Raw genomic sequence first — 25,207 nt, forward strand, 5'->3', positions numbered from 1 at the left:
TTTCTGGCCTAACTTCCGCTTGGAAGTTGAGGATAAAGGTCTCAGCGGCTTTGAGAATGTTCCAAATAATATTGAACGGCTCGAAGTGCGGATAGCACGCTCACGGCTTGCGATAATACTTAATCAAGATGTATAGAAACTGAATGTAGTTTGCGTGCTTTGTCGCGAGCGATGTGGCTTTTCGCCGGGGAATTCCCCTGCACGTGTCCTCTCGAATACAAGAGGTTATTGAAGTTTGAGATAAAATATGATGTTTTATCTGTTAAATCGAGTTATTCCAGGCATGATTGACGTCAATAGATGAATAAGGACAGGACCGAAGGAAGGTTGGAGGTTCAGAGAATCCCAGTGTTGTGGTTTTAGCTGCAGGGGTGAGGGGAGGGGCCCGATCTATAATTACATCGCTTCTAGCGGGCCTACAACCGAAAGCCTACGGTATATTTTAGTCCAATAGACTACTCAGACCTACGTCTGTGCTTTTAAAATTCTCCTAGGAATTAGTTGTGGAGAGACTAAGATTGTAAGTGTACGGAGTAGAGGCTAGAATCTTCGTCGCTTACAATACTCGTCAGTTTTTGCCTCCCTTTCAACTATCTATCTTGGCTGATTCTTTCCAAGGTTTTCAAAGGTCCTGCCTGTGATCTCAGACTCATGTTTTAATTAATAGTATGCGAAGTTTGCTATTTTTAATAACCGTTCGTAGTAGGAACACCAATCATGACCTGAAGTTTATACGCCCTTGCAGTCTGACCGTACCATGTTCCCCGCGGTGAAGCGAGTCTAGTACTAAAAAGGCGGCACCCCCTGCCCAAGAAATCTTATCCGACTCGGCTTTTTTACTCTAGTAATGACGGGCTTGAACGGGGAGCTAAACGGGTCGAACCCAATGTTCAAAATAGATCAATGCCCCGGAGACGTCAGAGAGGCTGGTAAGTGGCCATGAGGGACCGTGAGCTGCGTTAAAGGAGACCAGGGAAAGAAGGTTGCTGGGAGATTGGCCTATCACAAGCCTTCTGCAAGCGCTGTCTTCCTGTCACACTGGAGCCCCGAGGGTTGACCAGGGTCAATCTGACGGTCAATTGGTGAAAACACCTGTCATTCGATCCAGGATCCTTAGCGAGTTGAAGGTTTGGCCCAAATATAGAATAGTGATTTGACTTGGACTTTGTTTCCCCATCAACGGCGAATTTTTTCCGATGAAAAATCCCCACTTAGCACTGAAAGCTAAACCAGGCACGGATTTACTCTGCAGAAGATGCAGAAAGACGGTGTGTTGGACGAAATTGAAATCAGGGCTACCGTGATCATCTGATCTGGAATGTTCCAAACTTGTCTTTGGTACAAAGCTGAGACAGCCCAGACAACCCAGCCAGTTCAAAATAACATGGGCCTCGGTTGAAATTCTCAGTAAAAAAAAGTACAATTTGAATGTCGATGAGACTTGAGAGGAACACCCCTGTTGTAACTGCCCTGTGCGTTCCATGCGTGCCACCTGCAGTTCATCACGCCAAGCCTAAGCGCCACGGCCTCTGATTTGCGGCCATCCACTTTACGATCCGCTCCGTCACATCCCCCACTCGCCAATCACACGGACTTATGCCACTTCTTCAAGAAGCTCAGTGAGGGGGTTGTCATGGAATCGAGGACCTTTCCCTCGATGATTGGTCTACAATACTTGCATCCGTGCGGGCCACGGTTTAGCCCTATCCTTCTTTTGCCGGTGGACCAACCCCATCCAGCGATTCACTTTTTTGACGCTCAACCGTCACATCCTGGCAGAGTGATCCGAGTTCTGGGTAATTTAAGTTGCCAGAGGGGTCGCTACGAAGTAGTCTAAGTATAGATTCTTATACCTGGTCCCATCTGCAAGCATGCCACCCGGAACATGCTGCTTTTTCTTCCCCATATGAGATCATGCTACCGCGATAAACCCTTGCAATTCTATCCACTTTCCATGTGCTCTGGATTTTTCAACTCAATAAACATCTCTATGGCTTGCTAGGCCGTACGATGAAGTGATTCCCTCACAGAATCTGTCGCAGCTATTTGGGGTTTACGACAATTGTCGCCCAACATTAGCTTCGCGCTTTGTCACTTATACCCAAGTGACTTTATTTCCTCCGAAATCTTCGCTGGTCGAAGTTCTACCTCACACAAACAACCCGATTTTCACACGGCGAGGTGCCTATAGCCCAGCACAATGGGCAGACTCATCAAGAACCACTGGGGGAGGTTAATCATTCTCACCGCAGCTGCTTGTACGTTTCCCACTCGAAATTCCAAACTTGAAACCGGCACTGACAGAATGCAAACAGACCAGGTTGCTAGCGCTGTCGAGGGCTTTATCTGGCCCAAAGTTTTCTTCGACTTTATCTCCAGAAACCTCGATGCGGCCGTCGCACCGATACCCGTTCTTCAAATCCTAAACCTCATCATGGGCCTCGTGGGCATAGCCTGGGAATGGCCTCTCAAGCCATTTGCTGGCTCAATACCCCACCGCAGCATTGAAATCCGACTCATCATATACCCTCTTAGCGCCCTCCTCGCGGCGCTTCTCTATCAAGGCACAGACCCTGCAATATATTATTTGATTGGCATTGGAGTCTATTTCTGGGCCTACAGTGAAGGCGAGGTATTTTTCCCGCACGTTTTGACATAGCCTGTTCTATGCTAATGAGAGACTATAGGTTGTTTGCCCAGAGCCTTGGACCTTGCCGAAACGGCATGGACTACTTAAAGTATAACAAAGCGATTCGGTCTGGTGCATCAGATGCAGCAGACGCAGATCATGTAAATAGCATAATACGTAACGAACTTGACGACTTGAAAGAATGACATTGCTTGTATTATCAATCTTCATGTGGGTGGTGGGGTTATATGGTCTATGGCATGCGTGGGGGGGGACTACCCAAATATTCCTCCTGCTTTTATTTTCAACGTGTGTACATCCAAATTGACATTTTATTCAATCGACAACGACAACACTACTCTCCTCTCAAAGTATCTGAAATAGTTGCACATCATATGTTGATGCCTTGTTAGTCAGGAATCAACAACGATTCGTCTGGCACGTGATGCTCTATCCAGATTGAAGAAACACGTCATATTGACAATAGCACCACACCTACAGATAAAGCTCCAGAAGATCCCATATAAATGCCTTACGCTGTATCCATATGTCGCAACCGACCTAAGCGCAGCTTAGACTGAAAACTAACCAAATCAGACTGACACCAAAGAAGATGTCTCCGTCCACAGGAATCCAACCCAAAGTCGAGGAAGACGGGCTTGCCCATGGCACAATTGAGGATGTCCCAGTCAACAAAATTACCAGCTTCAATGGCAAGCTACAGAAGTTCCTGCATAGCGGGACCACAGCGCCTTCAGTCCCAAGTACCTCGAGCACTACTACATCGCAACGTCGCATAAACCCCGAGGCCGAATATAAACGAAACATCACCGAAGACCAAGCAGAAGCCATTATCTCCAGCCCAAGGCGCAAGAGAGCAGCCCCACAGACGACAGTGTCAGAAACCATAACCACGCGCCCACGCACCACCCGCTCACAGTCAACCTTAACGACAACGTCTGCATCCCCAATCCCACCTCCTCGAACCCCAACCAAACGCAAGCGCAGCGCAACCCCCAGACTCCCACCAACGCCCCCAATTGCCGGGCCTTCAGCTACAGAATCCCTTCTCCGCGACACAATCCCGCCAAACCTGATCCTCCTCCTCGTAGGCGTGAACCCAGGAATAATGACAGGCATAACAGGGTACGCCTACGCGCACCCATCAAACCTATTCTGGAAACTCCTCTACTCATCCGGTATAACAAGTATCCGCCACATACCTGCGGACACATACAAGCTTCCTGCGCTGTACAGCGTGGGCAACACGAATATTGTGGAGCGGCCGACGCGGGATGCGAGTATGCTCAGTCGCGCGGAGATGGACGCCGGTGTGCCGGTGCTCGAGGCTAAGGTTGCGGCGCAGAGGCCGGAGGCTGTCTGTCTTGTTGGGAAGAGTATTTGGGAGGCTGTTTGGAGGGTTAGACATGGGAGGGGGATTCGGAAGGAGGAGTTTCGGTATGGGTGGCAGGGGGAGGAGGAGAATATGGGGCGCTGTGATGGTTGGGATGGTGCGCCGGTTTTCGTCGCTACGACGACTAGTGGGCTTGCGGCGGGGATGAAGCCGGCGGAGAAGGAAGCTGTTTGGGGGGAGTTGGGGAAGTGGGTTGTTAGGAGGAGGGGGGAAAGGGGGTTAGATCCTGTGGTAGTTGAGGATGAGGTGGTAGTCAAGGACGAGGTAGTGGTTAAAGATGAGGTGTGATATGGGGGGTTGCGATTTGTCGTTGCTTTTATTTGTATAGATGATGTCGCTGTGCTATATACCATCATGAGCTTGCTAAAGAATCAAACCGACGTACGAATTAAAATATTAAGATGAAGATTGAAATAGTTTGTATTTATTTGTAGACGAGTGAAATCGCTCATCATTCATTATCTCATGATATCAGGTGCAGAAGCCTGTGGGTACCAAGATGCAAACCCAGAAACGGCAAGCACTTCCTCTCAGCCCATTCCAGAGCTGAAGATAGAGGGTGTTACGTGACGTTTCTCCGAAAGGACCATGCGCCGAAGTGCCATACAAGGGACGATCGAGGAATGTGGATATCTCAATAGAGGTCAAGGTTGGGGATAGAGGAGAGGAGGTAGGTGTCCAGGGTGTGCTTCAATTAGACAGCAACACTTGTCTGGTCGCCCAATTGGCCTCGAGAGGAGTGGATAGATTTAGCGAGAGCCGTTGGAGTCGTTCTTGCCTCCCTCACGCTCGCGTGCCTGTTGAGGTATAGTTAGTATATAGAACTATTGATTCACTGTGGAACTGAGAGACTTACTGTAGAGGCCTGGTATTCGCCGCCTTCTAGGATCTTGACCATGCAATCATCCTCGTTGGTTGTGCCGAATTCGTTCTGCAGAGAGCTCTGGCTGGCGGTATCAAGGACACCTTGGGCTCCGTGGCTGTATACAATGTTAGCCATTGCTTTGGTGATTGAAAGGTTGAAGACACTTACGAATGAGTCAGGAAGATCTTCCAGCCGTTGAGAACTTCAGTCAATGGAATGCTGCGGTCGGTCTTCCATTTCTGGAGGGTCTCAAGGTCGTCCACGAAGACGATAAAGTCGTCGGACCGACCCTTATAGAAGATCTTGGAGGCAGTTTCGTTTCCGCGAGCCATTTTGAAAAGATGTGGAGGTTAAGTTTTGAAAAGGGTTGAAAAGGTTTGAATAGGGTTGAAGATATAGTGAAAATTGTAATGAAGAAGAAGATGAAAGGTAAAAGCTGGTGGTTTAATAGCTGCGCAGGTGGGAGCTTAGGTGATGATGACTGGTGACGTCACAATATGAGCTGATGCAAAAAGAGTAGTCGATCGCATGTCTTGGTATGTCTTGGATGTTCATACTATTCTCTATGGGGATAATCTGAATTAGTTCAAATTGTATAATCAAATCACAGTGGATAGCATTCTATGTCATTCTACTCGTTCTAGTCCCTTACTTTACTACTACTACACAGTTAGTTGCCAACTATTGCAGCTGACGACGTCATAATAGCTCTCCCCTCCCCGCTGCTGGATCCGCTGTGACGCCAAACGTGGGGATGAATTCTCAAAGCCAAGTGGCAAGTTGGATTCCAATTAGCTATATGGAGTAATGCAAGCCACAATTACGTTTTTGCCAAGTTAATTATAATAAGGTCTCTTGACTCCAAAGCTCCCAGCTCCCATCGAATCCAGCAGAACCATCCAGAACCATCCAAAAGGAATAACACAGATAACACTTCGCCTAACAATAATAGGGAACATCACTCGGCCTGAGAGCGAGTCTTTTTCAGTTTCTTGGATTTCAAGGAACTAAACACTTTCTTCGGAGATGACCACTTCTTAGGAGACTGAGCTGACTCGGAACTGCCATCCTGGCTTAGTCGCTGTTCGCTGCGAGGTGAAGAAACCGACGATGCAGGATTCTTGGGTGAGTCTTTGAAAAAGAACGCCTTTGATCGCCGAGGGGTGGTGGGTGTTTCAGGTGAATTACACTCGGCTTCCTTGTTCTCCCCCATCTCGCTGTTGCCTGGTGCCTCCTTATTCATTTCCTCTTTCTCTTCGTCAGCGCGCGTGTCGGTCGATACTGTTCTCGAATGGAAGGTACTGTCGGAGCTCGACCGCCTTGTAAAACCTGGACGAAGGCTAAGCCGTCTCATGATCGAACCACGTCGGAAGAGATCACCCCTTCCGAGAACCATTCCTGGTGATGGAAGGAGGTCTGCTGTATAGATGTCTGATATTAATCGCTCCAGCCGAATTCGGTCCATTCGGCGTGCAGTCAATGTCACTGCGGAGCGGTCAACAGGTGTCTTGGGCCGTTCAATCTCGCCTTCAGCCTGTGTGACGGGTTCTTCCGTGTGGCGCGGGAAGTGCGTTTTCTTGATGACTACATGTTGAACGTGGGACTTGCGGATGATTGACGTTGAATCCATCGACCTCCGCGCTACGGAAGATACTGAGTATTGAACATGGTCCAGAGGCAACAGTTGGAGGGCCAAAAAAGAATGTCTTCCTGGCTCCCACGTCCTAGGCTGGGTCGTTTCGACCAAAGTGGCGGACACTTTGAGAATCTCAGTATTCCATTGCTTTTCCTCCACTGCCGATGATGCACTGAGGATGAATTCGTAGTTTTGGCCTTGGTTTTGAAACAGGAGCTTCCAAGAAAATACACATCCGTAGGAATATAGCCCTGATAGGTTAGATATATTTCTAGCATATATCATAGAAGAAATTTACTCACCTCGTCCATTTTGAAGCGAATCAAACTTAAGACTATCTAGATATACACTGGCCACTGCTTCCAGTCGATGCATTTCATCGGCTCCCTTGGCGAAGAGAAGGTAGCGTTGAAAAAGTGCACACACCATGAACTCGCCGTTGGTGGTTGCCGGCGTTTGATAAGTGACATGGAGCACACCGCACATGATCACCGGGCCTAGGTCCATATATATATCCTGAATTGCGTGCTGTACCAAAACATTCAGCCTGTTAGTTCCATCAATTAAGAGATCTTGGGCTGCTTACCGATTTCGAGATATCAATCTTATCCTGAAGAAGGAATGTCTTGCGAATGCGATCTTTGTTGATCGGATTTCCAGCAGCCAAATTAATTCGTGTCACCTGCACACGTATACTATCCAAAGCTTGCTGAATTCCATCATGGGAAGATGGACAGTCACTGACAGGAGTAGCCCTGAGCAGATCTTGTAGCACAAGGGGGTATTTGCAAAGACGTTGGATCGGCTATCTTCTTGTTAGTAGTTGATATACTCATGCTTGACTCACATACTTTTATTAGCAAATCATTCAATGTCATTGATTTGTTATCCTCTTGCCTGCGTCGCTCTGTGGACGAAACTGATTTCGAAAGCGCCTCAATTCCTTGATCGTATATTGTCCAGTTGGCAATTGATCGGCGTAAGAGAGCAACATCATGTGTCAATAGTTCATAGTTGCTGCAAAATTTGTCATACACGGGGAATGAGAGTAACTGTGGAATTCCCAATCAGTACATGCACCACACACTCTCATTGGTGTACGAATACTTGCCAATCTTTCAAATTCGCGAGCAACTTCCAATGTCTCTGCTGGTTCAGCGGCGAGTGCCAATAGGCGTTGATTGACTGATGCCTTAAGTGATCGGGTTCTCAAGGATCGTTGCTGAAGTCCCTTTAGGCTACTCAGATCAAGGGTCCCTATACGCTTGGTGATTCCCCGAGATGTAAGTTCAGCAGCGCCTGTCTGTTGAGCCTGAGGTGCTGACATGGGGGATGCCGTGTGAAGCTGGGTCAAAAAGCGTTCATGCATTTCGAGGATCTCCTGGACGTTCTCATAGATCTCGCGCCTCGTGCTAAAGATCGTAAGAATCTGTGAATTTACAGAGCACATCAGTATCAAACTAAGAGGTAAAAGTTGACTCAATGGCTTACCCCGATAAGAGCTTTCAAGCCAAGTACATAGTCGGACTCAGTTTCAACAAGTTCCTGTAGGATATGGCGCCGTCTGGTGGATCGTGTTTCCGCAGCCTCATCAGCATGCCGAATAGAGGTTGATCGAGAGATGTCACCAGAACCACGTGCATCCGATTGTATGCTCTGGCTTGTTGCACTTTGAAGAGTTGTCCTTGATCTTATCAAACTCTGGCTTCCAATGCTTGCTGTGGTTGTTTTGACCGTTCCGAGCTGCGATGAGTCGGATGCACTAGACTGGAGAGTTTGCGAGCCTTGCGAAGATGAATCTGACCAGCCCTCCACATACCGCCGTTGAACTGTTGGAGACTCATGTTTCCGTCCTCGAAAGCTGTCCATCCATTTCTTGAATGGGCGAGAAGTTGACTTGTCGGTCGGAGTCACTCCACCGCTGCTTTCGAACTTCTCTTCAGATTCATCATCCAGCAGAGCTTGTTTCTCGATTTCTGTATCATCCTGGCCCGCCATTGTCCCAAATAATGATCCCGCCCAATAAAATATAGGACTCAGATTCCGATGGCATGGAGAAGGAAGAGGCGGACCTAACCGACTACTCAAAACAACGGGATCGAACTGCATGGCGAGGGAAGAGCGACGGGAACTACCTGCCTCGCCTACATCCCCGACTCTGAAAAGTGAATATATGAAAAACAGGGGAAAGTACCACTATTCAGGCAGTACAGAGTAGAAATTGCGAATTTGAAACCCATCCATGTACGTCATGAGGTGAAGCAGCAGGATAGCTGGAATTGAAATCGCTCATTTTATCTTTCTTTTTCTAGCCATTGGGTGAGCTTTTGTTTCTTGTTATGTATTAGCGTATGTGAAAAAGTGAAGCTTAACTTGAAGAGGCGAAAGTCATACATCCTTCGAGCGCCAAGCATCGCCGCTTATATAAAATAGTGGGAGCTCCAGGGCTAGGTACCTACATCCCTCCAGACCCACCTCACCTGACTTTCTTCTCCTCTCCCTTTCTTTCTGTCTTTTCTCAGTTAATCACAATGGGCGACAACATACATGCTCCAACTGTTGCTTCTGGACCGTCGTCTGGGGGCACTCCCCGCGATTTGTCCAAATTGTCGATGCCAGATCTGATGCAGGAGAAAGAACGCATCGAAGCGGAACTATCAGCTCTTAGTAGCGTCCTCCAGTCGGTATGATTTTAGACGCAGAAGCTCCTACCGCAGTTCCTAACAAGGTTTTTCATTCCAGCATGGAGTACGCATGACTTCATCTCTCACCACCTTCGACGGTTACCCCCGCGATGATATTGACATCGCGCAAGGTACGCCTCTGCCACATCCTAGTTGATTAGGACATATCGCTGAAGAGAGAGTGTGTAGTTCGCACAACGCGCGTGCGCATTATCCACCTACGAAACGATCACAAGGAGGTGATGCGACTCCTCGAGAAAGGCATCCACGCACATTTCGCCAATCTACAAAATACGCAAGGCGCTGGACCAACTACGAATGGCACCAACGTTGCGCCGATTGCGCAATCGTTGACGAATAACACCGCATTGGGGGCACCGTTTGCCAAGGTCAATAGCGTGGTTTCGGGAAGTCCAGCAGACCAAGCAGGACTTAAATCTGGCGACGCAATTCGAAGTTTTGGGAACATCAATTGGTTGAACCATGAGCGCCTTACGAAGGTGGCCCAAACAGTTCAAGAAAATGAAGGAGTACGTTTGGTTCTCCGCCCCTCCGTCAAAATAGCTATATGTCTGACCCTCTTTCTCTACAGCGGGCAGTATCGGTCAAAGTCTGTCGGAAGAATGAAACAGGTGCTAACACAATGGAGCTGGACCTCCAGCTCACCCCTCGACAGAATTGGGGCGGCCGTGGCCTTCTAGGATGTCATTTGGTTCCCTTATGAGGGCACACTTCCACCCAGACTAAAAACATTGCATAACCCAACTTTGCTACCACCGTGTACATTGTCGATATGTAATTATCATGACTAATGCGAGACGTCTTTTCTGGCTGTTTTTTCTACAAATACTTCGATTCCTGTAAAGAGAGATCGGGAAATCGTATGCGCCGCAATGGCGTTGAACTTGGGAGGCGAAGACCTGACCATCAAAATTTATTCTAATAACCCAATATGAGAATAACTAAAAATAGAGCTCATCGCGAATATCGTCCTTTATTTGGAATAAAAAATTATTATTCAAAGTACAGAGTAGCAAGCTCAAATATGTTTGCGCCATGTTGACACTACGTCAGAGCGCCTCAGGCATACATTCACGTGACCGCAAGCAACGGGCAAAAATTCCATCCAGCGCTATTAATTCATTCCCCTTCTTTCACCCCTCCCTTTTATCACCAACACGCCCCCATTTCTACGGCGCGAAATCTTGAAAATTTCTTCTCGTGAAGTTTCTCTCTAATCGATTTTCATCATGGCTGAGACACCCACTTTCAAGCTCGTCCTGGTCGGTGACGGTGGTACTGGAAAGGTAAGCGCATTCGAGCCTCAATATCTGATAGTTGATGGGCATGGGCCCAGAGTGGTAGCTGTCTGCTCAGCGATGGAACTCGCGTGATATTCATGGAAAAACTGAGCGGCTCTTTTGTGACAATCCTCTGCCCCGCGCCTGTCAACGATACTGAATATCTGCCCAACGGGCCCGCCTCACCGCGACTTCATGACTTCATTACTAACATAGTGACAACAGACCACCTTCGTCAAGCGTCACTTGACTGGTGAATTCGAGAAGAAGTACATCGCCACCCTTGGTGTCGAGGTGCACCCCCTCAACTTCAACACCGTATGTGGAATACCCCGCCGAAGAACCCCGCTTCGACCCCATGCCATCGTGTGATCGTTTTAACTAACCCGACCTGAATAGAACTACGGTGCTATCCAGTTCGATGTCTGGGATACCGCTGGTCAGGAGAAGTTCGGTGGTCTCCGTGATGGTTACTACATCAACGGCCAGTGCGGTATCATCATGTTCGATGTCACTTCCCGCATCACCTACAAGAACGTCCCCAACTGGCACCGTGAGTGATTCTTTATCTGATCGTAAACCGATCCAGATCATTCTTGACTAACCAAACTCTAGGTGATCTCGTCCGTGTCTGCGAGAACATCCCCATCGTCCTCACCGGTAACAAGGTCGACGTGAAGGAGCGCAAGGTCAAGGCCAAGACCATCACCTTCCACCGCAAGAAGAACCTTCAGTACTACGACATCTCCGCCAAGTCCAACTACAACTTCGAGAAGCCCTTCCTTTGGCTCGCTCGCAAGCTTGTTGGCAACCCCCAGCTCGTACGTCATTTTTTTGCCCCCATTCGAATACCACCCGATCGATACTGACTAATCATTCTCTTAGGACTTCGTTGCCGGAATTGCCCTCGCTCCCCCCGAGGTTACCGTCGACGAGGAGCAGCTCGAGGCTTACCGCAAGGAGATGGAGTTGGCTGCCAACCAGCCCCTCCCCGATGAGGACGATGCCGACCTGTAAATCAGTGCGATCAACGACGGGTCCACGAAGTTTCCGAAATGAAAGTTGGGAGTCGCTATACCCTGTTCTCCCCCACGTTTTACCGAGTCCCATATCACAACCGACGGGAGATAGGAAATAAACGACTCCCGGGGGATTTGCCTTTTTTTTTAGTTTGGGTTTTGCACTGCAAAAGCAGTCTCTCCGAAATCACGATACAATGAAAGCGGATGGGGGATAGTCGTGGTTTGAGGACATGCATTTTTTCCTTTTTGATTTCCCCCAATCTCAGTAGCTTAGACACTCCCAATTGTTCCTTTTTCTCTCCCCGAAACGAGCACAGCATCCAAAAAAGCATGTCCTCTTTCAACAAGATTTAAAACTTCTTTTTTTTATCAATATCTATTCCCAAAACAGATACATTTAGATCTCTGAAAATCTCGTCGAGTTGAATAGAGATACTTGAATCACGAGTAACAAAGAGTAAATTCCCTAAAAAGAAGATATCAAAAGGTTGTTGGCCTTGATACATTATTGAATAGCAAAACGTTCCTTCATGAGACAAAGAGAAGAACGCCAGGGTATAGCAATCATTAGGGCCTCTGAAAAAGCAGCAAAAAAAAAGCAAAAACAACAAGTGGTTTCCGCGCCAAATACCAATCATTCGTATATGGCGATAAATGAAATAGCAATCATATCATCGGTCTATCTGCGGTGTTTGACCGAGATCACAAACGGGATAAACAAAATCAAGCACCATTACAAGTCTCTCACACCCTGTGTAAGCGATAAGCGGTTAGCAAAAAGTCCAGTAATAGTAGTAAATGAGAAATAAAAGAGGTAAAAACATACAAAGAGATAAGCAAGTTCCCTTGCATCCAGTCGGGAGACATTCATAGTACCGCCCTCATCGAGAGCACCACTGATCAGCTCACGCTTCTGGTCCTGGAGAGTAACAATGCGATCCTCGACGGTATTCTCAATAAGCAGGCGGTGGACGAATACTTCTCGGACTTGCCCGATGCGATGAGCACGATCAACAGCCTGATCTTCAATGTACGGGTTCCAGAAAGGATCAAACATGATGACATGCGAGGCGGCAACAAGGTTCAAGCCCGAGTTACCGGCCTTGAGGGAGACGAGCATGATCTTGCAGTCAGGGTCGTTGGTGAAAGCTGTCACGGCGGCGTTGCGTTCTTTGAGGTTCATACTGCCGTCGAAGCGGGTGTGGTTCCACCCGCGACTGCTGAGGGGGACTTCGAGAAGATCCAAGAGGGAGGTGAACTGGCTGAAAATGATGGTTTTCTCGTCTTGGCCGCGGTCTACATTGGCTTGGAGGATCTCCAGCGTCTTGGTAATTTTTGTGCTGGGGAACCAGCCCTTCTCGAGGCGGCGAAGATATTTCTTCTTCTCGGCCTTGTTTCTCAAAGCGTCCTTTCGCAGCTCGGCCAGAGACTTTGACTTTGACTTCTTCTTTGGTGCCCCGTCGCCCTCTTCAGTAGAGCTATCGGACTCAGACTCGTCACTGCTAGCTGTCGCTTCTGAATCTTCATCGTCATTTGCCCCGTTGGTATCGTCAGCTCCGGCGGCAGAGTCAGGCACTGAGCTTGGATCGTGAACCTGCCTGAAGGCATTAGTGTCAGTGAGCTTCGCAGGGTCCACAGGCCCTCGGCAATTCTGGCACTTGATCACAGCTGGACCATCGTCCTCAAGGTTGATGGCTCCGTTTGCAAGTGCAGAGTCGGAAATTCGAATCCAGCACTCCGAGCACACATGGTGTCCACATGGAATGTAGATAGTCGCATTTTTGACACTATCCATGCAGACAGGGCAGGTACCATCCTCTTCACCGTCATTTGATATGATACGCTGAACTACAGCGGGGCTCAGAAGCTTGGCGTTGGCGATCTTGTCTACCCCTGGGATAGACGGAGCAGGTTCGTTTCGGAACTCCTGCATGAGGAGGGGATGACAGCATGCCTGCCGAAGACGGAGAAGGAGAACTAGAACATGGCTGTAGTTTCTGCCTAGCGTTCCGGAGTCAAGGTATCGGGTGATCTGCCTTTGAGTGGAGGTATTGAGCTCTTCATAAACCTGGCTTTCCCTCTCATCAAACACAACATGGACCTTCTCGGTGATCTTGGGTGGGAGTTGCAGGATGGGCTCGCCATCAATCTTGGAGGTTTTTGTACGTCGGAGACAGACGGACTTGACTAGGACGCGTAGTTGCTTCATAACATCCTCTCCTCCCCAGCCAGATTTGATGCGTTTGACGAAGTCCTGAATAAAGTAGAAATTTTAGTAACCTAGAGAGGCACCATACTAGCCTATAGAGAGTACTAACCGCTTTGAACTTTGCTGGGTTGCTGTAAGGCCGAATCCTGAGGAATCCCAATAGCGACTGGAAATCTTCGAGACGATTCATCATGGGCGTACCAGTCAGACACCAGCGGTAGGTAGCATTGAGTCGACAACATGCTGTTGAAGATTTTGCGCTTGGATTCTTGATGTTCTGTGCTTCATCAATGATGACTCGGTGCCACTTGGCGGCAGGATTGAGAGGACCCGCCAGATTTTTGAAGTCTTGAATTATCGCAGGTTCCCGTCCTTCCTCTGCCATCTTTTCCGCTGACAGCAATGTTTTGTAGTGCGCAGTAATGGTACCAAACGTCGTGATGATGACATCGTACTTTTTGAGCTCCTTCCAGGGCCTGCGCCGTTGATGGTAGATCAAAACTGATAATTGGTGTCTTCCCGGCTTGACATGGCGCTGAATTTCGAGTCTCCATTGATCCATAAGTGCCTTGGGCGCGACAATCAAAGTCGGGCGTCGCTCTTCATCTTCAAATGGACGAGCAACCATCAGCGCGATCGCTTGAATAGTCTTACCGAGGCCCATGTCATCCGCAAGAATTCCTCCTTTGTGACTGCTCTCTTCTTTGGCTTTCATCCATCTAAGGCCGATCTTCTGGTGCTTCATCAATGTGACTCGAAGCGCACTCGGTGTCTCCTCATTGTCTGCTTTAGTTGCCTCCCGGATGTCTTTGATACCGCTGAGCAAGTTCTTGATATCCTCAGGGAACTCTTTCTCGTTGTAGGCCCTATATTAAATAATTTAGAATCAGAACCATCTGTTTGAAAAGAAAAATATGGAACATACGCTATGTCAGCATCATCATCGAATATTTCGTTCTGATTGCGAATCAGGTCAAAGGCCTTCTCAAACTTGTCGAAGGCACCCGGCATTGCGGAGTATGAAGGCTCGCGCTTCCAAGGAAGAACTCTAGAGGAGGCCGCTGGTGAGGCATATGGCGCCTGCGAGAGGTTCGACAATTGGGAGGGATAGGCCATTTCAGAAGGATATGCCATTTGAGAGGGATATGCCATTTGGGAGGGGTATGTCAACTGGGAGGGATATGTCATTTGGGAGGGGTATGTCAACTGGGAGGGATATAGCATGTGCGAAGCATGGGACGCCTGTGAGGAGTATGCCGACTTGGAATATGGCGAAGGGAGAGATGGTAGGTGGGAATAGTTCAAGGAACTGGATTGGTGGGCTGGCTGCTTGCCGATTCGAGAATTGAATGAATCAGCAGTTATTTCTTGAAGATCATCGTCGGAATTGAACGGAGTGAGTTTATTGAATGGGGCTATCGGGGCATATGTTTGAGGGGCGTGAATGGCTTTTGATGAGATAGGTTCGAGTTTTACCGGTTGAGTGCGGTCTGGAAGATCCCATGCATTCTGCTCATTGAAGCCCTCTATTGGGAGCTGACTGTGATCCTCGTCGGCTTGGAGCGCGCGAGCCAATTCTGCGTCTCGTGCCATTTGGAACTCTGTTTCAATCAACTTCGCCTGTTCATCGCGCTCTTCCAGGAGATCCCTTAATTGATCTGCATCGTCACCTGCCGCGTCAATCCATTGCTTATACAAGTGGTTATTCTCAGCCAGGCGAGCTTTTTGTTCAGCATCTATCTTCTCGAGTTGAGATCTGCGGGATCTAGGCTGAGAGGGAGCAATCCTTTTTGATGATCCCTGCATCGTGGGGGAGATGTGAGATAGCGGACGTTGGCGTTTACGAGAATTATCGGGAGAAGGTGGCATTGTCGGTGAAGTTGGTAGTACTGTCGATTGGCGGGACCCGGCCGCAAAAGGCGAGGGTGCAGCAGAAGGCCAGTGAGGGGATGCAAATGACTCCCCCGGGATTCCAGTAAAACCATTCGACGCCATGCGTGGAGGTGCAGCCGCAGGTGTTCGGACTGGCGGAGGGGGGGGACAGAACTTGTGGCGTTGGCGTCTGAGCGGCTTGGGGAACAGGAACAGGATCACCGAGGAGCGCGGCAACTTGGACTTCCATGTTTCTGATTGAATCATGAAGCTCGTCGGCTTCTGCACAAGCACCTCGCGTCGCGAGGAGATCATCGTAGATGTATCTGTATGTATCGAGGTCTTCTAGAAGATCTTTGATTTGGTCCTCTTGGGACTGATCTGCTGAAGAAGCCATGGCTCAAGAGCACCTGGCGCTAACCATGAAACCTCCCAAGAACAAATTATCCCGATCGCTGAGCGTGGCAGAGTAACTACGGCGATGGGTATGACGACTAGTACAAAAGGCAAAGTCTGGGATCGGCAGAGCTACCCGGTGAAGTGGGCGCATAGGATGAAGAGCAAAGTATTCTAGGAGAGTCAGTCAGCGAAACTTGGGTTCTCAGCAGCAAACAGCAAAGCAGAAAGCGGGTGGTGGCATATGACACAGAGAGGAAAAGAAAGACAGATAGAAGCAATTCATAATACTGCGTCTCTATCCCGCCTAATCCGGGTATTTGCAGATGATGTAAACTTACATCGAGTACTATTGCCAATTCCCTGGGGGAAATCCGTGGCTGACGGAGCAGATTAAGGAGATCGGTAGCGAAGAGAAGACGAGCACAGAAAGGAGAGAGCCCTCGTTTTTGTAGTGCAAAAGATCCGACGGAGAAAACACGAGAGTAGATGCTCTTCGGGACCGTTCAGCTGGCCCCCGGGGTCGAGATGTTCACCTTGCGGGGCGAGTTGAAGTTCTCGCCCAGGATGTCATCATCTATCGCAATACATAGTGACCATTGGGGACTTTGGTCATATTGACTTTTATTGCCTGCAGAAAATTGGTTATCTAAAAATATATCCTAAAATATATTTAAAAAAGATCTAGGAAGATATCGAAAAGACACATTAAAAGACCTTTAAAAAGACATGAAAAAGCAGCTAACTGACTATAAAGCAATAGAAACCTCTCATTAGTAGGTTAATATACCAATTCAAGTACTCTTCATGTACTCCGTAGATAGCGTAAGAGATCACTTCAAAGAAAGCGGAGTAGTGAGCGGTGAGTAATGAAAGCCAATCAAGTCAGAATTCCAAGTGGCTGCTATCTACTGCGGTAGCCGTAAGCATCTGCCAAGGTTCCACGAGAGGCCCTCTACTTTTGAGCCTCCTTCAGGAACACTATGGTTTTATTCATTGTTGTATGTCGTACATAGGTTAGTTAAGTCTTACAAGAAGGTTCCTTAGCAATATAGACATAGATACTTAGAAGGATGTAAGTAATTCTACTCATTTCCCTACATCGCTATAGCCTTTCATTGATGTGAACGCGCTCTTATCTACACGTGATCATGCGCGTTACCTACGCGCCAAATAGGTACATAGGCTAACTACAGGGCTAAATGGTATTTGCCCTACTGTCCTGATTGGGCACTTGACACCCAAGGCACCATATAATTCTAGTTTCATCTATCTCGGAGGAGTAATTACAATATCTCAATCATGACCGTGAGAGTTTGCTATGACTCATATGGTTGCCTGGGCTGATGGAGGGAATTTTCGAATCGTGTATTATAAGACAAGTAGGAGTACAACATTTGACGTGCAGCTCAGACTACAACTGGTTCCGATATCTAGACTGAGATGGCTGGGTGCAAACCAAGCTGAGGAAATGTCTTTCGACACGTAGCTGAAACATAAATAAGGGGGGTTAAACGGGATGTAATAATATATAGTCTGGAGACAGGAGACTCTATTTTTATATGTTGATTTGCAGCAATTAAGATATACCAACTTATCCATTTCTATCACAAACCATCTACGCGTAGTGCTCATCGTTCAATCAAGTGAGCTGCTGTCTAAGTATTTCCGCAGGAACGATCAGTCATGGCACTAGAACCGGGATTGATCCGACTATGGAAGACCAAGCGCGTCCAACAAGTTCTCACGAGCCATCTAGCAAAAAATGATCTCACCGCATGCCGTCTAGTATGCCGCAAGTTCGCTATATATCTTGCACCAATCCTATTCGCGGACATTGAAGTCAATTTTCGTAGTAGCAATTTCAACAGACCCTCGCGAATGGCAGCTTTGGAGCGCATTGGGGGACACGTCCAGGCCATGACGTTCAAGATCTCACATGGTAGGGAGACCTTCTTACCTCCAATCCTAGATCCAACCATGGGGACAGAACAAACCTTCATCTACAAACCACAGCGGTGCCAAAGGGGTGGCAGTGATCATAGGTATGGCAGCCGGCAAATGACAGAGCTGTTGGTCAAACAGTATCCGCCTCTGTTCCATGCATCTACAAACATCCCATCATTTGTCCAGGCATTGAATATGATGAGCGGTTTGCAACATCTCCGAATTTCCTGTGAGGGTCAAGTATCAAGCCATCGCTACCGACGAAGTGTAGTAGATTATGCATTGATCTCACTGCGAATGGCAATCGAACAAGCACCATTGAAAGATCTCCACACTCTGTCACTGTTATCGGTCCACCCAGGAGCGGTCCTCTAGCTACGTCCAGCTCCAGGATTTGGTGCTTCGCCTGCATCTTGCAAGCGCTGGTCCCAGATCCGCAAGCTCACACTCTACATGACGAGTTTCGGCCATGAGCCAGGCCAACCGACAGACCACCTCGAGCTCCTCCATGCATACTTAAGAAGCTTCCCTTCTCTGCAACGACTGGTCTTTCACTGGGAAGGCGAGAGGGGCCCCTCACCCCTGTCACTTGCAACAGAGCCCAGCCTCAACAGCGCAGCCAAAGGAAAGCCCACTCAAGCTTGTCCTCAGAGATGCGTATTACCCTTACAGCCATTGAAATTCCAGCATCTTCAACAAATGGAGCTGGTCAATGCAAAAATGGACGCGTCGCAAGTGGCGTCTTTCATCCAGGAGCACCGGAGTACCCTGCGCGAGTTCAATTTCGAAAATGTGGTTCTCCGCAGCGGTGATTGGGATGATGCGCTCGCGCCGTTGACGCGACTCAGCAGCAACGAGGGATGGAAGCAGGGCCAGCGTGACACCGACACTGTGGATGTGCCGATTGTATTGAGTCCAGCGGGAGTCAGCCAGAAACAGTTACTGAAAGCAATTTATGCTTTGCAGCAGCAAAAGTGTCCAAAGACGCCGAGAAGCTTGGCTAAAGCGCGATCCCGGACACGCGAGCTTCTGTTGGGGAGCCCGGATCATATGAAGAGATTGCTGCGATCTTCGGTGTTTAGTTGGCGGTGACGTCCGAGGCCGGGGGTTCGCAAAAGTTCTTTTCCGAAGACGGATTGGTATAGGCTAATGACTGTATTAGTCTCGCGGTGAATACCCCATTTGTGCAACCATCAGATCCCAATGCAACATAAGCGCAGTTCATGTGGAGTCGGGGGATCGGGGGAAGTTCCTGGGGGAAAACCGTCAATGTTAGGGAAGATTTGGAGAACGGAAAACCGAGATTGCGGACAGTAAGAGAAATGCAGATCTTAGTCAATTCCGAGCATAATCCCAGAGAATTGAGAAGAAAAAGAGCAAAAAGAGCATCAAACGAAGAATCACAGGCACAAAGCTTCCCTCGATGTGGAGAAAGTGTGGGTTGGGGCCTCGGCACGTGAAGTTAGTTCACATGCTTTGGGCAGATCATTTATAGTCGGTCATCCGCCTTCGTGACTTAGCACATCACCTTGTACTACCATATTCACCATGTCTCTCAAGAAAGGTATGCCTCCTTTTCTCTGTGTGAGAAGCGAGAACGCCAACTAATAGAAACAGATTCCCACCCCTCGTCCGCTGCCTTCGACGTCATCAACCAGACGCTCAAGGCTAACGAAGCCGACCGCAAGGAAGCCCTCAGCAAGGCCAAGGCAATCTTCGCCTTCAACCTGAAGAACTCCAGTGGTGAGGAGTCTGCATGGTACCTCGACCTCAAGAACAAGGGCGAGGTCGGACAAGGTTTTGCCCCTGATGGTGACAAGGCTGATGGTGAGTCTACATTCCTGATCTACGCGTTGATGTGCCGTGTTTACTTTTTAACATATGCTAATTCCTCTCGACAACAGTGACCCTCTCTCTCTCCGATACTGACTTCGGCCAACTCGTTTCCGGCAAAGCCAATGCTCAACGTTTGTTCATGGGCGGCAAGCTGAAGATTAAGGGTAACATCATGAAGGCGACCAAGATGGAGCCTATCCTGAAGAAGGCCCAGGGCGGTGCCAAGCTGTAAAGATTAGATACCCTTTTGCGAAATTATATACGAAGTCCCTTGTCTAAAAATGTGCTTATTTTTCAGCCTTTTACTTTGGATATTCTGGTTGTTCAACTTCGAGTATACGAATGATTTTTTGATATGTGCAGATGACCGCGATCGTCGCTGGTTCGGATCGATAAATACTAACTCTGCAAGTCCCGCACATGCCCCTGTCTTGAAACCCGCCCCTGATCCAAAACCACAAAGTAATTCGCATCCTTGACAGCTTCTATGCGATGCGCAATCGTAATGACAGTAGACTGCTGCAACTCCTCCCGGATAATCTGCTGGATCTCAAGAGAAGTCTCTTGGTCAACTGAAGCAGTCGCCTCATCGAGAATGACAATTGCGCTACGACGAAGGACAGCCCGTGTCAGAGCGATAAGTTGCCGTTGACCCTGGCTAAGATTTCTTCCTCCGGCCTCAATATGCGTCCCAAGATGCCAGCCATGCCGACTACACAGACGCTCTAGGATTTCAGTGCACAGCTCATCAGAATAATCTTCCGTTGGGTCCAGATTGAGTCTGATGCTACCAGGGAAGAGGACGGGATCTTGCGCTACAAATGTGACTCGTGTGCGTAATGCTTGTGTGTTGACATCGGCGATATTGATGCCGTCGATGAGGATGCGACCGGATTCAGGTCTGATGACGCTCAGAAGCGACATTGCCAACGTGGACTTGCCGCTTCCAGTACGGCCAATAACCGCTGTAGTAGATCCCCCAGGGATGCGAAGTGAAACGTTTATAAGCGAGGGATCGAGATGTGGTGCGTAACGGATAGTTGCGTTCTCAAACACAACATCGCTGCCGTAAGTTGGCCATGCGGCTGGAGGAGCGATGGTCCCAGGGGTTTCTTCTTCGATGTGGAGTAACTCGTCGACTCGCTCCACCGATACAAAATCCATTTGAAGTTTGCCGTACTGCTTGCACAACGCATGTGTGGAGTCGACGAAGTTATTGGCAGCAATAAGCACGAATGCTACCAGTCCCGGTGTGGTATTGGTGTATAATGCCAGAGTTGTTAGGCAAAATGTTGAGAGAGCGGACAGGCTCTCGAACCGGTACATGAGCCAGCTCTGGAGTGACCAGTAGAAATGGTCCATTCCCTGGAACTTGTCAACCACGGATATGACCCTGTTCTGGAACTGTGACTCTGCATGGAAAGCTCGGACGGTGGTCAGACCGTGCAATAGCTCGCCGAAGTTGGACAATAGAGGACTGAGGGACACCATCTCGAGTCGCCGTAGGCTCTGAGATGTGGGAAGGAAACGGAGGAATACCAGGACAAATGCAACTGTAAGAGCTAAGGAGAACAACAAAAACACCGGAGTAGCGGTGGCGATTACCAGGACAGAAGAGATCCAAGTGATGGCCTGGAACGCAATGGCCTGGAATTGCTCACTAATGTTACCATCCACAACTCCAATATCAGATGTGAGGCGGTTCATCAAGCGCCCAAGAGGGATTGTATCTTTACAATGATTAGTTAGGTTTGTCATGTTGAGTCGAGTTATAGAACTTACCCAAGTATCGGAAGGTCGCGTGGCTGACTCGGACCAGGACCCGTCGGAACAAGGACTGTCCAGCATAATAGACGATGACCAGCATGAGAAGCTGAGCGATAAGGAGTGTGGCCGCTTGGAAAGAAATGATGGCAAAAAATGACCATAGCCAGGGTCTCACATCCTCACGCGGAGAGGGCAGTTGGTCCATTGGGTTCCGAGGTGTAAAGTATGTGTCTATGTTCAAGTTCGAGGCTGACCAGGCACCTTGCGAAGGTCTTTCACTCAAGTCTGAAAGATCCCCCGGGGCAAGAGTCGTCTGCTCATAGGCTTCTCCCCACCCTTTGAGGAACCATGATTGCCCGACAGCCACCAGGCGGTAGACTGTCAAGATCAGGACGAGGGTAAGCCACCATCGGTACTTTCCAGCTTTAATATAATTCCAGTAGACTCGAAGCTTGACGCCCCCTTCTGCTCGATACTCCTCCTCGATGAATTTGTCAGGCACGGCAGCTGTCTCCTCCTCGAGGGTAGTTTCCGATTCTGTTTCGCTTTCATGGTCGATAAATTGCAGGGAGGACTCTGTCACATCGAGCTTGATGGTATCCTTGTCGTAAATAGTGGCACGCTTTTCACAAATATTGATGATTTGATCCGCAATTTGACGAACCAACGCAGTTCGATGCGTCACTAAAACAATAGTTCGGTCCTTCATCAATGGCCCAGAAAAGCATTTCCGGACTATCAGTTCCGCAGTATTGTGGTCTAGTGCAGACAAGGGGTCATCCAAAAGCAGGACCCGCGATGCACTATAGACAGCTCTTGCCAAAGCTACTCGCGCTTTTTGTCCACCTGATAAACCGATGCCATTTTCACCCACAAACGACAAATCACCGTGTTTGAATTGAGTGAGATCCGGAAGCAAGGCGCAGGCTTCCAGTGTCCGCTTGTAGCGCTGGTCATGGTAGGGGGCAGAGAATAGAATGTTATCGCGAATACTCATGCTTTGCAGCCACGGCGTCTGGGCACAATACCCCACCATTTCGTTTGGAATATGCACCGAGCCGCTAAGTCTATCCAGTTCTCCAAGAAGAGCTTGCAGGAACGCTGTTTTTCCAGCGCCGACCTTACCAGTAACAACAGTCAGTCCTTTGGGGATGGTGACATCAATATCAACAAGGACTGGTGAGACCTTGCCTGGCCATGCAAATGAACAAGACTCCATCGAGAGTGGAGTATCATTCGCCAGAGTCTCAGAAGGCAGATTGTCCTTGTCTGGTTCGGACATGAAGTCCTCGATACGCCCAAGGGCAATAAAGGCATTGATAAGCGATGTGATAAGACTAGGAATATCCCGAAGGCGAGTCTCTAGCATGGTAAACAGCTGCAATGCGGGAAAGATAACATCAATTCGCAGTTCATGTCCAGCCAAAAAGGTATATGCGTACAGCGCAACCACTGGGAAAACGCCACTAGCGAAAGCATTGATAAAGCGAATCAAGATACTCCACAGACTAGTCACAATCCGAATATTCAACTCATGCTGTCGGGCATCCATTACTTGTTGAAGCCAATGATTCTGCCACCCGTACCATCGAAGATGGCGGATTGCTTCCACGAATTGTGAAGTTATTTGGAGTCTTGTATCCGTTGCCACTCGTCTGACTCGCTCCCAACGAAGGAGAGCTCGGGTTACCAGTGCATTCACAACCTGTGCAACCAGAACAGCTAATATTCCCAGGAAACAAGATGGACCGAAGAGTGTCCAGACAAGGAAGGTAGCAACCAGGAGTCCTATTGGTTTATCGATCAATGAGTCAACTTCCCAGAATCTCTGTGCAACTTCATAAACATCTCCGCGCAAGAGGTTGAAGATTTTTCCAAGTGATGCAGCTTCTTTGCCTTCTTTCTGTGGGGCCTTTTTGTTGCGAGGATTGATACGCTCCCAGAAACGTTTCACGGCTTTGGTTGGTGGTTGTTGGCTCTCTTGAACTGCAATCTCATCATTAATGCCATTGACTTCCTCGTTGGATGGTTCTGGGTCGCGCTCGATCAACAGCCCAGAGATGTTCTTTCGTGAAAGGGCCTTTTCATAAACCATCATGATCATTTCACCTCTCGAGCGTTCATAGCTTCGTCTTCCGTACCATAAAAGTAACACTTGAGACTGTGTAGCGACAAGTCGAAGAGCGAACGACATGAGAGCATAGGTCAAAGGCACTCGTTTTGGTCGGGACGGGTCTTTCATAGCTTGCAGTAGTTGCTGCAATAAAACGGGAGTAGAAAAGTCTGCGAATATTATTAGCAATGTAAAAGAAAAGAAGAAATCCAAGTTTCAATACCGCATATCATCTGGACCAGTGAGATAGTAGAGATCATAAATATTTCAATTCCATTGGCTCTCAACAGTCGACTGAGGACAGAACCGCGAAGTCGACGAAACTTTTCATGTAGCCGACTGTGTTGAAAATCAAATCCAAGCAGCCAAACATCTTGTTCATGTAGTTGTCTTTTAAGCCCAGTTGAGATAAGCGGTGCCATCCACGACACTGTGAGAAACTGCCAAAGCCTCAGATTATCTTCAGGAGTGCGGAAGTCATTAGATGGCTCTTGACCAACAGCGCTGATATCAATAGATGACAATGAAGGTTCACGGAATGGCATGAGGAGGATTGTTGCGCAAGCTGCTGCCGCCGCCACTGTGGCAATGTAGCGCGCAACAATTTTGAATTTCGGGCATACATCTGGGTGAGTTGCCAAAGAAAGTTCAATTGCAAATGCTAAGACATAATACGCTAGCATCGAAATGGAACATGATCTGGGCCGCTGGACTGCAACCAGAATAGATGCTGTCGCCTAAGGAAGGGTATATCAGCAACTGATACTCTCGGAGACGGGGAGAACCGACCCATGAAAGAACAAGCACAAAAGCCGAGACGTCAATGCTTGGAGGAACAAATTGAATTGTCTCGGCTAGAAGTCCTGTGACCGAAAATATAAGAAGAGAGACTGTCCATCGCAATGATTGTTTGGGCTGGTCTAGCGGGAGCTCTTGAGTATCCTGTTGCTCTGAAACAAAGGGAACAGTCCAGTCGGGACGCCACCGATGACAAATGTATCCAAGCACATGGCTCAATGCAATAAGCAACACTATAATTGCCGGGATACATGCCAGGTAGGGCAATGCACATGGTGATAGCCACGCATTATGCGAGTCCTGGATTGGTCAGTCGGATGCGAGCCGAAGCAACCGGGGCACATGAGTTCATACCCATAACTGATCACACGAGGATCCGGGCACACCCTGGACCAGCGGAATTTGATTCATCCTTGGTCCGAAGAGCAGTGCCTGCTCCTCGTAGTGGACTTGCGGTGACATCCCTTCGTGAAGCACGCGGTGCTGGATCAATATTCATCCGCTTGGCCCGTGCCATATATACAGACAGGCAGGTCAGAATCAGTTTAGTTCCTGTTTGAAATATCATATAGAGTAGTTACAAGCTGGGTATATGTGCTAGTATTGTCCCGATCGGACTCGATGCCTTGTACAAAAACATAATGTTGGCTCTTTTAGGCCGTGTGCTTCAATGACCCCGCTAATCATCTGGCGGGATCATCCGCCGCGGGGCCGCCCA

At 48.5% G+C, this 25,207-nt stretch overlaps 11 protein-coding genes across 11 annotated transcripts; 7 read left to right on the plus strand and 4 right to left on the minus strand.

The window, feature by feature from the left end:
* Positions 1–1,657: 1,657 nt before the first annotated feature.
* N7479_001574 (uncharacterized protein) lies at positions 1,658–2,002 on the plus strand (the record flags this gene model as incomplete). Its single annotated transcript, XM_057249271.1, is given in 2 exon segments — positions 1,658–1,828; positions 1,844–2,002. The coding sequence occupies 2 exon segments, from the start codon at positions 1,658–1,660 to the stop codon at positions 2,000–2,002; spliced, it is 330 nt and encodes a 109-aa protein (XP_057113703.1).
* A 198-nt stretch (positions 2,003–2,200) lies between these two features.
* Positions 2,201–2,744, plus strand: N7479_001575 (uncharacterized protein; the record flags this gene model as incomplete). The annotated part of the gene is made up of 3 exons (XM_057249272.1): positions 2,201–2,258; positions 2,316–2,632; positions 2,688–2,744. The coding sequence occupies 3 exons, from the start codon at positions 2,201–2,203 to the stop codon at positions 2,742–2,744; spliced, it is 432 nt and encodes a 143-aa protein (XP_057113704.1).
* A 498-nt stretch (positions 2,745–3,242) lies between these two features.
* N7479_001576 (mismatch-specific DNA-glycosylase) lies at positions 3,243–4,331 on the plus strand (the record flags this gene model as incomplete). Its single annotated transcript, XM_057249273.1, has 1 exon — positions 3,243–4,331. The coding sequence occupies one exon, from the start codon at positions 3,243–3,245 to the stop codon at positions 4,329–4,331; it is 1,089 nt and encodes a 362-aa protein (XP_057113705.1).
* A 461-nt stretch (positions 4,332–4,792) lies between these two features.
* On the minus strand, positions 4,793–5,240 carry N7479_001577 (SBDS family protein; the record flags this gene model as incomplete). The annotated part of the gene is made up of 3 exons (XM_057249274.1): positions 4,793–4,840; positions 4,900–5,023; positions 5,077–5,240. 3 exons carry the CDS (start codon positions 5,238–5,240, stop codon positions 4,793–4,795), a joined length of 336 nt encoding a protein of 111 aa, XP_057113706.1.
* Positions 5,241–5,866: 626 nt separating this feature from the next.
* On the minus strand, positions 5,867–8,542 carry N7479_001578 (putative Rho guanyl nucleotide exchange factor; the record flags this gene model as incomplete). Its single annotated transcript, XM_057249275.1, has 6 exons — positions 5,867–6,795; positions 6,847–7,072; positions 7,131–7,349; positions 7,396–7,596; positions 7,632–7,973; positions 8,036–8,542. 6 exons carry the CDS (start codon positions 8,540–8,542, stop codon positions 5,867–5,869), a joined length of 2,424 nt encoding a protein of 807 aa, XP_057113707.1.
* A 533-nt stretch (positions 8,543–9,075) lies between these two features.
* N7479_001579 (putative 26S proteasome non-ATPase regulatory subunit Nas2) lies at positions 9,076–9,952 on the plus strand (the record flags this gene model as incomplete). The annotated part of the gene is made up of 4 exons (XM_057249276.1): positions 9,076–9,228; positions 9,287–9,359; positions 9,418–9,758; positions 9,821–9,952. The coding sequence occupies 4 exons, from the start codon at positions 9,076–9,078 to the stop codon at positions 9,950–9,952; spliced, it is 699 nt and encodes a 232-aa protein (XP_057113708.1).
* A 517-nt stretch (positions 9,953–10,469) lies between these two features.
* Positions 10,470–11,546, plus strand: N7479_001580 (Ran family GTP-binding nuclear protein; the record flags this gene model as incomplete). The annotated part of the gene is made up of 5 exons (XM_057249277.1): positions 10,470–10,535; positions 10,755–10,847; positions 10,929–11,082; positions 11,145–11,350; positions 11,415–11,546. Exons 1-5 carry the CDS (start codon positions 10,479–10,481, stop codon positions 11,544–11,546), a joined length of 642 nt encoding a protein of 213 aa, XP_057113709.1. The 5' UTR covers positions 10,470–10,478.
* Positions 11,547–12,284: 738 nt separating this feature from the next.
* N7479_001581 (uncharacterized protein) lies at positions 12,285–16,029 on the minus strand (the record flags this gene model as incomplete). The annotated part of the gene is made up of 5 exons (XM_057249278.1): positions 12,285–12,302; positions 12,378–13,805; positions 13,870–14,626; positions 14,686–15,784; positions 15,855–16,029. The coding sequence occupies 5 exons, from the start codon at positions 16,027–16,029 to the stop codon at positions 12,285–12,287; spliced, it is 3,477 nt and encodes a 1,158-aa protein (XP_057113710.1).
* Positions 16,030–17,714: 1,685 nt separating this feature from the next.
* On the plus strand, positions 17,715–19,067 carry N7479_001582 (uncharacterized protein; the record flags this gene model as incomplete). The annotated part of the gene is made up of 2 exons (XM_057249279.1): positions 17,715–18,204; positions 18,361–19,067. The coding sequence occupies 2 exons, from the start codon at positions 17,715–17,717 to the stop codon at positions 19,065–19,067; spliced, it is 1,197 nt and encodes a 398-aa protein (XP_057113711.1).
* Positions 19,068–19,523: 456 nt separating this feature from the next.
* Positions 19,524–20,043, plus strand: N7479_001583 (SCP2 sterol-binding domain-containing protein; the record flags this gene model as incomplete). The annotated part of the gene is made up of 3 exons (XM_057249280.1): positions 19,524–19,539; positions 19,593–19,802; positions 19,880–20,043. 3 exons carry the CDS (start codon positions 19,524–19,526, stop codon positions 20,041–20,043), a joined length of 390 nt encoding a protein of 129 aa, XP_057113712.1.
* Positions 20,044–20,210: 167 nt separating this feature from the next.
* N7479_001584 (uncharacterized protein) lies at positions 20,211–24,951 on the minus strand (the record flags this gene model as incomplete). The annotated part of the gene is made up of 5 exons (XM_057249281.1): positions 20,211–21,541; positions 21,594–23,861; positions 23,915–24,428; positions 24,481–24,789; positions 24,844–24,951. The coding sequence occupies 5 exons, from the start codon at positions 24,949–24,951 to the stop codon at positions 20,211–20,213; spliced, it is 4,530 nt and encodes a 1,509-aa protein (XP_057113713.1).
* Positions 24,952–25,207: the final 256 nt, after the last annotated feature.

Source organism: Penicillium vulpinum (assembly GCF_028829585.1).
Source record: "Penicillium vulpinum strain IBT 29486 chromosome Unknown utg000001l_segment0_segment0, whole genome shotgun sequence".
NCBI classification, from domain to species: Eukaryota; Fungi; Ascomycota; class Eurotiomycetes; order Eurotiales; family Aspergillaceae; genus Penicillium; species Penicillium vulpinum.